This window comes from Thermobia domestica, chromosome 10, assembly GCF_964235325.1.
Source record: "Thermobia domestica chromosome 10, izTheDome1.hap1.1, whole genome shotgun sequence".
NCBI lineage: Eukaryota > Metazoa > Arthropoda > Insecta > Zygentoma > Lepismatidae > Thermobia > Thermobia domestica.
Window position 1 is genome coordinate 265,889,797 of NC_137463.1, and position 14,327 is coordinate 265,904,123.

The 14,327-nt window shown below is 33.9% G+C and overlaps 1 protein-coding gene across 2 annotated transcripts in view; it reads right to left on the bottom strand.

Moving 5' to 3' along the window:
* The window catches only part of LOC145662217 (uncharacterized), a 48,788-nt gene extending 37,048 nt beyond the window's left edge, over window positions 1–11,740 (bottom strand). The window contains exons 1-3 of one of the 2 annotated variants that reach the window (XM_081727550.1): window positions 11,584–11,740; window positions 8,254–8,298; window positions 2,524–2,550 (exon numbers count right to left, since the gene is read on the bottom strand). In XM_081727550.1, coding sequence (XP_081583676.1) covers window positions 2,524–2,550; window positions 8,254–8,298; window positions 11,584–11,655 — 144 coding nt within the window. In that variant the 5' untranslated portion in view covers window positions 11,656–11,740. The remainder of the gene's footprint in view (window positions 1–2,523; window positions 2,551–8,253; window positions 8,299–11,583) is intronic. The other variant, XM_081727551.1, reaches the window with a different exon arrangement.
* Window positions 11,741–14,327: the final 2,587 nt, after the last annotated feature.

Here is a 14,327-nt window from a genome sequence, read left to right on the forward strand (position 1 = left end):
CAATCGATTATTTTCTTCAAAGAAAGAAAGAAATCAATAATTCACCATTATTTCTTCGTAATGTTTGCGTATGAAAATCGTTATGGGCTTATGATGTGCTAATGTACGTTGAGTAAATTTTACTATAATATGTAATAATATTGTGTACGTAAGTATTACATATAACTTGTGTTCATTGAATAAAAGTTACATATGGTACATGTTTGGTTTGCAATCACCTTTACTGTGTGCTCTACACAAATCACTACTGAAATGGTGGATATTCCATCTAACTACTTGTAATTATTTTGTTGATGTCAGCAGGCGTGGTGAGGACGGTGGGCGCCCGAAGTCGCAACCTCAATTGAGTGTCATATTGGTTCGAGATCCTGCTTGGAGGTTTGCTCATGTTTTATTTTAATGGTGTCTGCTGTCCGGCGAATGTCCTCTTTCCACCAATTGCTGAAATCCACCGCAGGTAAGGCGTACCGAACAAGACTCGAACTCAGAAGGGTATGTGAATTAGCTCATCCCGAATGGGACCAGGTAAGAATCAAACCCTTCCGGTCATAAAATTTGTAAAAAAGAAACAACAAATTTTGTAATTTAATCTAAGGAAATGTATATCAACTTACAAAGTGAAGTGTAAATAATTTTACATTGATGTTTGGCAATTTAATTACATTTTTTTTTCAGTGTAGATTCCATTGAACTGTTCAAAATGATAGAAGTGAGTGCAAAACTTCATGCGTAATTTTCGAGAAAATCGTGACAATCGAGTTTTGTTTTTTAAAAAAGTTCCTAAAAACTGTTACTGTGTGATAACCACGTTATCAATTAGAACTTAGGTGAAACTAATATTGAAATATATCCGTACTTAAGCGAATTATTCAATATGGAAATAGTAAGACGTAGTATAGGTAATGAGAGATACCTTTAACATTTTAATTTCTGTTCAACTATAATACTGTTCGAAGATAATATATTTTAATCGATATATCATATCCAGTTGAATAAAATGACATTTTTGAGGAGTTTTTCGAGCAAATAGAATAAAACGAATCTTTGTGGCATCAAAATGAAGATATTTTGTTTCTAGTAATAATTAACAGTTTATATTCTTTTGTAACAAATGGTATCTGTTGACTTTTGTGTTCTCCTAAAGGTGGCATACATATTTCTAATTCACACAGATACTCCGAATAGTTACGCTCATATTTCTTCCAAAAGGTGGCATAAGAATTGGAATTAATTTTAGAGATTGAAATGTTCTATAGTTTCTTTAGTTCCCCAAATCGAAAGTACAAAAATAGATCCAAGTCTCAACAAAAATATCTGTTGAAACTTGTAACCGAATATTTGATTAAATATTATAACTCTTTCAATTTTGTGCAAAATTTTATTACGTATATTAGAGTCAAAATTCAGTAATTTTTATCGAACTTCCATAAAGTCTTTGGATGTATTGTTTTTTACTAGTGTTTTGTTTTTATAATGCTACCACCTGGTGTCAAACAATTGATTTTGTATATACAATTTTGTTATCTTGTTTTTATATATACTAAGTAAAGAGTTACAGTCATAATTATTAATATAATTGTACGCAAGTTCATATATGTTATTTTATTAACTTAATAAAACCAACAGAAGGAAGCAGTGTTTTGTAATTAAACACATTTAATAAAAATTCACTTTCTGAGCAGTTTTCATGGTAAATATAATAGTAATGCCAATAAATTAATATAGGCAATAACTATGCTTATTATAATCTAGCTACCCACTAGTTCTAAGCTCCCAAATCTTAGCATTAGCATGTTAACTCCAGAAAACATCACCACACAGTGAAAACCTGCATGGTGTGATTAGCCTCTCCTAGCATTCTTACTATTAGTCCAAGGTTAATTGTTAAAAACCAAGAAAACAAGCAAAGCACAGCCAGTGTTCTTTAAGAAATAACAATTTGGTAATTAGTATTTTTAAAAAAACTCAATACATTAATAATATACAAAGGACTTCATAAACTAGAAAAAAGAATCTTGAGATCAATACTAGACATGGCGGGAAACAAATCTTAAAATGACATTTTCGCTCTGGTGCTCTTTCAATTTGATAAATTATTATACTTAATTATCATTTGCTTTGAAGAAACCTTAATTTACTTTTATTTTAAGCTAATTTATTTTTACAAGAGTTATTTTTTATAAATGTATGAAGGTTTCATTAATGTTTGTATGTATAATATTTTTATGCTTACAAATCATAAAATCTAGCAAAACAAATACCAGTATATGCATGCGAATTTAATAATTACGAGTAATTTACAAATTGTGATTTCTGTGTATTTTTTATGCAAGTTTCTCTCTTTGAGTCTAATGAAAGTTTTTGTCGGATATTGATTTATTCTGTACGCCTGTAATATTGTTATGTTGTTAAAGTTTGAATGTGTTATATAAAATCAAAGTAGAACATGAAATATAAATTTAAATAAAAGTTTAATCTTCTTTACTTATGATCTAAACGTGTAAATTATTTTTAAGTACTCACTTGTAGGTAGTGTAATTGTAGTGGATCCTGGAACAGAAACAGTTCTTGTTTTTAGTGTGTGTACCTGTTTTAAAGATAATGTTAAAATATTTATGTTATCGTGTAAAATGTGTTTGAAATTTATAATTAAATATGAACATACATCAATATGTGTGATGTAGGTTCTAAGTTCTGCTGTTTTGTTAGTTACATCACAAGTGAACAATATTCAGTCTGCAGTCTGCAGCAAAACACCAGCACCAAACATACAAGAAGTGACTTACAACTGAACAGTGGGTTTAGAAAATCACGAAGCGGATTTTGTAGATCTCTTCAAGATGTGACCTGCATTAATTTATAGTCTAATAAAATGTATTATACGTTGAAATATTGCTAACTTTCTGAGTACCTGGTATAGACTTGGAAATTGGAGCACACAAGGACAAGCTGATCTTGATGGAAATAGTTTCTAAAAGCATCACTCTAACCTCATTTGAAAGAATATGAGTGTCTCAGCTTTGATCCCAGAATATAAAATTCTTGGAATATTCCAGTAATTTCGAGAACATTTGTTCCGAACTGTTACTTGAATTCATCATCTTAAAATATTAATCTATATAAGAAGTATGAAGGTGAAGTAATCATTAGATAATATGACCTAAAAAAAGATAGAAAAGTGAAAATCACTAAAATCATTACGTGTACCAGTATCGGTCGTATAATCAGCGTCCCGGACTATTATCCAGTAATTCAGGAATCAACTCTGATCCACTTGAATTATATCAATCAAATACTTGGTAAAACAGTGTGGAACATCATACCCGTACAAAAGGATATTCGAGTAAGTTGTAAATATTTTTTTTACTGTCACGCCTAACATTCACTACCGTTCACCTAAATTTGTAATAGTTCGATGTAAAGCAATTTGAAAGCACGACGTTGTATTCATTTGCTAATACTGCATTAGCTACATCATTTGATATAAAACATTTTTGAAGATATCTATGTCAAGTATTTGAGCATTATTTGGATTATGGTCCAAAAACCCCATTATGCTATAACTTTCTATGGCCATTAGAAGCTTGAACTCCCTTTCCACATCACATATTTGTGTAATCTGTTCTAAATCCGTGTACTGTTGGAAAGCTTTGACTTTTCTGTAGATGATTCTTTATACCAAATGAAAGAAAAACTTGTTGAAAAATGTATCTACAGGAAGTATAATCTGCTAAATGTTAGAAAAAACTAGTTGCTAAAGTGCTTTAGTTCTTAAATTTTGAGACGACGTAGCTATAGCAGCTCGAATACTAAAAGCAAACTTATAGAAGTTATGTCTAAAGATCAATATTTAACGACGTTCTGGTACTTATATAATGAATTTAAAAAGGACGTAAGTACCAGCCAATTTATATTTAAATAAAGAGTAAACTAGTAAGTAGTTGAGTAGAAAGAGGCTAGTTGTGATTTATTAAACGTGTTTCCCCAAATTTTATAAATTTTAAATTAGGTCGTGAAAGCAATCTGTAAAGCTCATAGTGTTTCTTTACCTAAATTCATTAAAACTATAAAAAGTCTTATCCATCAGATTAAGTGGCAATTTTCCTCATGCTATTTATAATAAGAATGTGCCTTTCTCATTTATTTTGTCACTGACTAGTGAGTATTAATGTAGCTGGCTGTTAAGCGTAAAGGTATTTTATTTTTAATTATTCGCATTTATTGTCCTGTATTTGTTGTTTGAGAATTTATTAAATGAACTGCAACAGTATAGACTTCAAAAACCAGTGTAAAAACATTCCTTAACTCTCTAAATATGTTGATGCTTATTAATGTTTGGTTCTCTAGTTGAGAAAATTAATCGAACTTTCATGATATTTCCATTATTATTTAGTAGATGCGCTTCCTGGAGAAGATTAATAATTACTTTGACTTTCAAGTAGTTCCCTTCGGTGACTACTCTTGGTGTTTTACCTTGCGTTGCAAATGATGATATGAAACTCTGTAATCATTTGAACGGGAAGGCAGACTCTCAGTGAATAAGTGGAATCTGTTAGTACTCTCATCTATTGTCTACTGATATCCATTACTGATTGTGTTTGACCTTGCGTTCCAAGCTACAGGTAAATAGAAAATGTAGTTGCTTGTTAGGGATGGTAGGCTCTTACAAGGAGAAGGCACACTTTGGTAAGTGACCTTCGGGGTCATTTTTTGCGAGGTGGTAGTGCACATTTAAAGAGTTAATATTACAAACTGGGAAAGCGCAATGGGCAAAAATGAGGGAGAAAAACCGTCTTAAAGTTTTCTACTCGACGCATACAGGCGTATATCGTACGACGCGTTTACTTATCAAGTGACGGCGTGGCAGAGTGAGAAGAAACAGTGACTCGAGTCCAAAGGGTCCCGGTTTCGATTCTCGTTCGAGTCAAACTTTTTTCTTTTTCTTTTTTTGCTTCAACCAATAAAGTAGGCATTTGTAGCTATAAGTATAATATTAATTCACCATATGTTTATAATGAATAAAACAATAGAAATTTTCAATCACTTGTAAATTCTTTTGATGTTCCATATTAACTAGGAACAAAATTTAATCTCTTCCGTAATAAATATTATTGTTACTGCAGTCGTTGTGTAAAAAATGTTCTTGAAGCTTCGTGTCTACATCTGTTGACAGTGTGAGAATTACAAGAGGAATGAGGGGGAAATCTGCTTTGGTTATAGCAACATCCAGTATTAGCAAAGGGGATTTCCTCCCTCAACTCCTTGGTAAATCGCACACTGTCAATAGATGTAGACACGAAGCGTCAATAACATTTATTACACAACAACTGTCGTCAAGGGAGCCGATCATGAAGGGGGCCGTCTCCCCAAGCTCATGTAGGCCCCATGTGTTTTTATGAATATGTATTTTCATATGTATTGTTTATTGTTACAAGTATCTCCTCCATATTTACAGAGAAATCGGCGCCGTTCACTGTCGTAACCATAATACAACTCGTGATATCAATATATTTACGGAATAGATTAAATTTTCTTGGTAGTTAACATGGAACATTGTAAGATTTTACAAGTGATTTTAAAATTTCTATTTTTTTATTCATTATAAACATATGGTGAATTAATATTTTATTTATAGTTACAAATGGTTACTTTATTAGTTGAAGCAAAAATCAAAACAAGGATTGATTCGAACGGGAATCGAACCCGAGACACTTTGCATGTCAGTTGCACACTTTACTCACTCTGCCACGCCGTCACTTGATAAATTTGCGCGTCGAACAGTACATGAGGCGAGTAGAAAGTTTTGAAGATGTTTTTTCTCCCTTATTTTTCCCCATTGCGCTCTCCCAGTCTGTAATATTAACTCTTTAAATGTGCACTATCTCCTCGCAAAAATGGTCCCGAAGTTCACTTATCAAAGTCTGCCTTATCCTTGTCAGTGAAATGGTATTATTGTCCACACGTAGAATCTCTCGTTCTAAGAAGTTTGTGAGTCATTTCTTTTTCAGGCATTAAAACTTATGAACTTGTCATTTCCCGTCTGTTCAAAAATTGTCCTTCATTGATTTTAGCAAAACGTTTTAATAACGTTTTGATAAATTGTCATGTTATACTCTTCTGCCGCCAGTTCATTAAGCCATGTGATCACTGTATTGAAACAAAAGAGCGAACGCGCATTTCTGCCGCGCAGTTCACTTCTCTTTCCACCTTTTCCCTAAGCCTATGGTCACAGTGGATCCGACTTTCACCGATTTTCTAGTCTGACATACTCTGACAACATCGGTGAAATAAACAAATGCATTGAGAGAAGTGTACGTGGTCAGACTGGTACCGACATGGTCAGCGACTACGGCCGACTTCTACCGACCACTGATCAGAAACAAATTATTTTGTTTTTGTCGTCAGACTACGCCAGACTAGCAGGTAGTTTACAAGTCATCGGAGGTATTGAGTCTCCCATTTACATGTTACAGCAAGCCGTTCTTCTGCTGATATACATTTTCGAAAATTACTTTGCTTCTCTATGCGTCTTCGGATCTTCTGTAAGATGTGCCAAAATGAATCCTGTTCCATTCTAAAGTACTGAAAAAAAATTTCTGTGGCTGCTCCACCAACTTGGGAAATAGCTTGTGAAGCTCGCCATATTTCTCTCTTTCTTGAAAAATAGTATTTACATATTCGCTCCTATCTTCCTCTGAAAGTAATATTTTTAACACAGGATTTTCTAATAGCAGCAACTCCTCGTCCATATTGTATCCCACAAGAAGTCAGACTGACGACGGATCGGTTGCAGTGTGACCAAACAGTCGGCAGACGCGGCCGGCCGACCAGTCGGCCGTATTCGCCAGAGTGAAAAATCGGATGCACTGTGACCGTAGGCTAAGCTGGAAGACTTTCTGGGCGGTAAACGTTTTGAAAGTGCTGAAGAGTTGGAGAATGCAGTGCCTTCTAGCTGAATGAACTGGTGACAGAAGAGTATAACATAAGATTTCTGAATCTTGTGAATAGATATGACAAACGTTTAAATGAAGGTGGTGATTATGTACAGAAGTGAATGAAGCTTCAGGTATGAAACAGAACAATTTCTTCAAATAAAAGTTGTGTTCTTCATTTCATATAACTAAATTGTCTTTATTTTCTGGATAACATTCGTGTTTATAGTTTTTAAAAAATTGAAGTTTGCTATCTCCGAGTTCAATTATCTTTAAAATACAATCATATGCCAACGATGAAAATACTATATCAAAATGGGAAATCGGATTCACAACAATGTGCACTAATTTGAAGCATTTGAAATTTGTATAATGCTCCATTGATACATAGTATGAAACCATAATAGTTGAATTTTCGGGGTGGTTCTGGTGGGGGGTTGGAACAAACACAAGTGTGGGGAAACTCTTCGTATTAGAATGTTTTGACATGAGAATTCACATACTTGAATATCTATTATTATTAAACTATGTAAGACTAAGGATACTTCAACCACTAGTTCATCCGTTAATTACATGTAAAATACATGGTAATTACATATGAACTAATGTAATTCATCTGCATACTTCTGGTAAGAGTGTCACTTTGTTCACATATAGTAAGGTATTAGTGGGGGAATTTTATTCCAAAAATATTAAAAGGGGCAATTTCCCCCAAACTCCAAGATTTCGCACCCTGTTTTGAAGAATATAGTTGTTCTTGTTGAGTTATAAAGATTATAAAAATGAATTTGGATAGAATTTTATGAGAAATTTATGTTCAGTATTTTGTCTCCGTTTGCTCTGTCTTTCACATATATGTTAATGCCTTCCTTCGTAAGTGATAAGTACTTATATTTTTGTCAGTACCTAGAATGTAATACGATATCTTACGTTTACTTTAACCCCTTCAGTGTGGGTGGCGAGTTAACTCGTGTCTTCAAAACGCACCTGCTGTGCGGATGGCGTATATATATACGCTTGCTTTGGCTATTTTGTATTGCGTATGGCGAATATACTTGCCCATAGTATGAGTAATGTTATTCCAAATAACCAAGGTAACAAATTCCAAAGTTCTAAAAAAAACTACACTTTTTTACAGCGGTTCGCATCTGAAAATTACGCACTGAAGGGGTTAAAATGGAATACAAACCACTATCGTGACTACACTTCTCTATCCTAAATCGAATTCGAGACACCTTGCACCAAAGGGACGAGTGTTTACCAGTACACTAGCTATGTGGCTTTTCTTTTTCCTGCATAATACCAGCATGGAATAACTTACCCTCAAGTAAGCAGCAATCCCTTCGTAAGGTGCGTCATATTGGATCTGTTAAAACAAAGCAAATGATATAAACGTAACAATTATTTTTCTATAAGAACTAAAAAGTACACTTTTGTAATGTAAAACTAATTTTTTCAAACGTACTGATGTAACCTAGTTAACTACTTTCTATGATTGTAAATGTTCCAATGTCAAGAATCTTGTCTTTTTTAATAGGTTGAATTTGAATTTAACGTGTCTTCAAGCACCGAGATGCTATGAAACATGGACCTACAGTTTAACGTGGAATTCGAACCACATGAGCTTTTTTCTAGGGATCTGATTGACACCATAAATAGACAGGTGCTTCTAAATTAGAATAATATTAATTGAATTGTGCAAGTGAGTATCGTTTAATAAATGTATAATTTCTATGGTTTTGTGTTGAATATGTGATATTTTTAATTCTAATTTTCAGTTTAATGCATTCTGTTCAGTTCTTTATGGAATTCGGGGTTTTCAACATAGGTCAAAAGAACTAATCTCTATTTCATCTTACGAGTCACACTATCTACACTAGGTAAGTGGGTAAGAATCTTCCTTTTGAATAAAACACTGAAACAAGATTGTTCAAATTACACGCACCATACTTTCCCATTCTATCTCTTATCAAAAACCACTCTGATCATATTCTCTTACCAGTGACTCCCATAAGCAATTTCCAGTTTGTAATAAGCTTTTTAATTATTGGTGCTTATCGCTTCGAAGCCTAGGGAAATCACACTAGGCGTAGGTTTTACATTTGCCTTTACTTTGAATGTTATTTCAATATGCAGTTTTTCTTGTATTTGTGCTCTCTTTTATTTCAATCTGCAATTTTTCATCTGCTTCATTTCTCTTTTATTCCTATTCTTTTTAAACGATTATTTATTTCTATAAAGCTTTATTTAATACTCTTAACCGTCTTTGATGATAAGTTGCAAATAAAAATTTATGTCTAGCAAAATAACACATTCAAAACAATCTTCATAATACTTTTTTCCTGTACTATGTCCTCGCTACATCTATCTCTTTCACTCAAGGATGTTATGAAATAGAGAATCTGCGTATAGAACAAGATCGTGAACCCATATGTCACAATTTCGCCACTCTTACTTCGCCCGCTCCGCCCAATAAGATCGCAATGTTTTTAGCCAACATTCGTGGCGAAAAAGAGAGTAGCCGATCAACGAGAGTACACGTGCCGATGCTCATTTTTTTTGGGGGGGGGAGTTGCTTCATTTAGTTATTGGATGAAGGTATATATAGGCAGATCCTCTATTTTATAACATCCTTGTTTTCACTCCCTTTATGACTATGTGTTCTATCACGACCACCTAGGGGTTCCGACCCACACCTTGAGAAACCGCTGTATGCATATATTCAGTAATCAAAAATCCACGTAAAACAAAAATCCACATAAAATATGTAACCATACAATAAATTAGAACATTTATAGAGAGATAATCATATACATATGAGATATGGCTACGAAACATGATTCCTTACTTTGAGGGAGAACACAAATTGAAAGTGTTTGAGAATAAAATTCTGAAGCGAATGTTTGGACCTAAGAAAGATGTGAATGGGCAATGGCGGAAAATTTATAATGAGAAGCCGTATAAATTATACCATTTACCTAATATTGTTAGAGTCATTAAGTCTAGGAGGCTCAGGTGGTAGGTTATGTACCTATAATGGGAGAAAGTAGGAAAGCTTTCAAAATTTTAACTGGAAACTCAATAGAAAAGAAAAGACTATTAGGAAGACCTAGGCGCAAATAGAGGGAAAATATTGAAATGAATCTCGCAGAAATAGAAGTACAAAGTTGAAACTGGATTCAGTTAACTAAGGATAGAAGTTACTGGAGGGCTTTTGTGAATGTGACATTGAAAGTTCGGGTTTCGTGGACCATATAGTTAGTTATTAAATTTGCAGGCAATTAATCAAATAACATACGTAAATTATTAATGAGTTTTATACAAGGCAAGCTGCAAATGTTTAGTCAGATTACACTTCACAATATACGTGTATTATTCATCTTATAACATGAATAAGATCAGTTACAGGTTCTAACATAAAGAAAAACGGAAGCAAGCATATACTACCATCTCCAACCGAGATGTAGCACTTTTTTTTAATTAGTTATCTGATTCTCTTGAGCATTTGCAAACTTGTTGGTTCAAAAATATCAGTTCTATAATATGTAGCCCACATCGGAACTGAACGAATATTGGCAAGTTCAAGTTTATTCCAAAGTGGTCTGTACGTTCCTTAAACTTTATTGTTGATCCTGAACAAATAATGACCCGAGGAAGAGTCCGTAAGCTACGGAGAAGAAACCATAGCACGTAGTCTTCAACATCAGAGATAAGTATTGAAATAAGATTAGTTTGTAACTATTATAACTTGTTATTCTTATATTTTACACGTTACATTTAGCCCACAGTTCGTGTAATTTTTAGATATATCAACACGACCAAACTACATTAAGTCAGACACATCACCTTGTAACAACATTACCTTTTATTAATCCTTTTCACATTTCCATTAATAATAATTTTCTTTTTTCGGTCGTCATAGCAACTTTTTAAATAAACATCTACTTGCTGTTTCGGTAACTAGGAATACAGTTTATACATATAAAATCAGCATAGATTTTCAGCTACTACGATTAAATCTTATTTCTTTATATTTAGAATCAACAACATATTATCTCTTTTTTTTTTTTTTCTTCTACTCAACAGATTGTGTACTTTTACGCACCGTTGCCCAAAATCAAGATACGAAAATGGAAGTAATTTATCGCATAGATATGCAATATAGTTGTAAGTTCTGACCAAGCAAAAAAGTCCATACTAGTCAAAACCCCATGGTGTCAAGAAATCCTTAAGATATCTCCATTGCAAATATGTAAGTTTCTTAAATTGTGTTCATGTAATGTGTTTATAACATCAACAGAGCTTGTAATTGATAAATAGTATTAGGCTAGAGTTCTATTTATGTCTATAAATATAAATGGACTTTCGTAATTCACATCTTACGATACCATACTGCCTATCGGCTCTCAGAATTATCTAGACACTTTCATAGACGTTCAATTTACTTCGCCCTATGCACCTCCAGTTTCGATCAGTTATCTCCACATATGTACTCGTATTAAGCCCAAATCTAAACTTTTTGAATGTATTTCCAAAGAAAGTATTGAAGATTCAATACATTCCCTTAACACACTTTTCACTGTCACTATACAATCTTGTAATGATTGACTTGTGATAAATAAACGGTGTACCTTCACTTATTAATTCTTACCTGAGCAAATACGAGAGTGATGATATGAGCTATTAACGTGCTTTGTAAAATGTGAAATAATCGTACTATCATATTTTTCACTGGCTGCGAATATTTCGTGAAACAAGTAGCCACATACTCAGGCAATGTGATGACGCAATCAAGTTTATCCTCTTTCTTTCCATGGTACGCAATATCTCTAAAAGAAAAATTCCTTTCATAACCATATATATAGGTAATGTCCTTGTAATCCTAACTTCAATAACGATTGTTTTTTTTTTATGAGACGGATGTGAATAATGTAAGGAATTTGATTATAAGAATGAACTTAGATTCTAAAGAGGAGTTAAAGTTTTTTTTTGTCAAGATTTCCCAATTTCGAGAAATAATAATGACTGTAGTAAGCATTTCGAGTTTTATCTACTTGTTTATTGGTTAAGTGATTTCTATTTAAAATGTCGTACTGTAATTAATGTTTTCTTAGGATGAAAAAAAGTTTGTGCCAATCGGTGTTCGAAGTGGAAAAAAACCAGAGGCGATATGTTTTATTACGATTTAGACTTGACATAGGCCTACCGACTACCTGAATGTTGATATGCAGTGACGGTATGTTGCCTAAAAGATTGCATTTCTATTTACATAATGACTGAAAATTATTGGAGAGCTTCTATGTAGTAACGCGGGGGAGGACATGGAAAGACTTTGATCCCCTCCAACTTTCTGAAAAAATATCCCTTTAAGTTGTATTATAGAAAATTATACCCGAAAATGCTCAAAAACCGAATGAAGATATTAATAATTTCCTGCGGGAAAACTCCCGCTCCCCCACTCGACTGTAGAGATTCAAAACACCCCAAGGCTCGCTCCCACAGCAGACAACTCCTAAACCCGCTCATGCTCAAAACTAACTAACTAAAACTAACAACTCTATGGCCTATGGAACGCGGAGGTTGAATGCCGGGTTCACAAAAGCTCTCCACTGACTTCTATCCTTAGCCAACTGGATCCAGTTTCTATTTGTATTCCTGTCTCTGCGAGATCCATCTTAATATTGTCCTCCCATCTGCGCCTAGGTCTTCCTAATGGTCGTTTTCCGATTGGTCTTCCAGTCAAGACTTTGAAAGCGTTTCTACTTTCTTCCATTCTAGCTACATGACCCGCCCACCTAAGCCTTCTAGACGACGACCCTAACAATGTTGGGTAAACCGTATAAATTATGTAGTTCCTCGTTATGAAGTTTCCGCCATTCCCGTTTTTCTTGGGTCCGAATATTCGCCTCAGGATCTTCTTCTCAAATACTTTCAGTTTATGCTCTTCCCTCAGAGTAAGCGACCATGTTTCGCAACCATACAGAACAACAGGCATGATCATCGTTTTATATATTTTGAGCTTCACATTCTTCGACAGAATTCGCGACGACAAGAGATTTTGAACCGAATAGTAACACGAATTCCCTGCTTTTAGCCGACATTTAATTTCTTCGTGAATATGGTTTTCGTCTGTTAATACTGATCCTAGATATTTGAAACTATCCACTTTATCAAAAGTATTATTTAATATTTTAACGTTTGCTGTATTCCGGTCCCGACGCACTTCCATGTATTTAGTTTTTTCTGCATTTACTTCTAAACCCATGTCCCTGCAAGTGTTTAATAAGATCTCTGCATTTCTTTCAATTGTTCTCCTATCATCCCCTATTAAATTTACATCATCAGCAGAGCCCGGATCTTGTTGACAAGTCAACTTTTTTCTGTTACGCTAGGACAAGGCAAGTTCAAATAAAAACATTATCCATCAACTCTTGGTTCTAAAAGTATATTTTTTTAGGGTCAACTTTTGGTCACTTTTTGCCGTTTTGAAGTTTCAGGTCAATTTTTAATATTTTAAAGTAACTTTTAGGTCACTTATGGTCTTTTTATTCTTTTTCTTCTACATAAGGAAATCTTAAAATGAAAACTGTTTACGGATTTAAAAGCATGAAGTTAAATGATCTTTTTTCCTGCTTCCTGATTGTTGTGGTGGAAAAACTGCATTCCTAACAAGTTAATAAACACTAAGCTGTATCTGGTTGACAAGGGCTGGGGGTTCGTAAGTGGCCAAAGCAGTTGGTTGTAGGTTGTTTACCACAAAGGATATGACTACGTGAATAACTAAAAATAGATTAGAAGACGTTCAAAGGTTTTAAACAGGGTTTTTATCTATTATTATGGTGTATACAATCTACACTTGCGAACTTTTATTCTTTAAGTGTGCTTCCTAGTTTCAACTCGAGAGTGAATTGATGCTTTCAGTATGTAGAATGCCGAGGCCTAAACCATCTACAGCTTCTCATTTAAGACAGATTGTTTCTGAATTTGGTGAGGATTTTTTTAGTACTGACGGTACAGTATTGTTTTGCAAGGCATGTGAAGTAAAAGTGGCAGTAGAGAAAAGAGACACTGTACAAAAGCATATCAGAAGCGAAAAACATTTACGCGCAGTTGAAAACAAACATAAAACCAAGTGTTCGCAGTTGTTACTTGTGGAGAGTGCCTCGAATAGCAAAGCCAAATCCTCAGTTTTCAAAAGAGTTGTGTGAAGTTTTTGTGCCTTCAAATATTCCTCTTTGGAAACTCAACAATGTGAAATTGCGGGATTTTCTGGAACGTCATACAGGTTGTTCCATTCCAGACGAAACGAATCTTAGGAAAAAGTACATACCAAAATGTAACGAGGACACAATAAGAAAAATTAGAAAGGAACTTTGGCTCAAATAATTTTTGTTT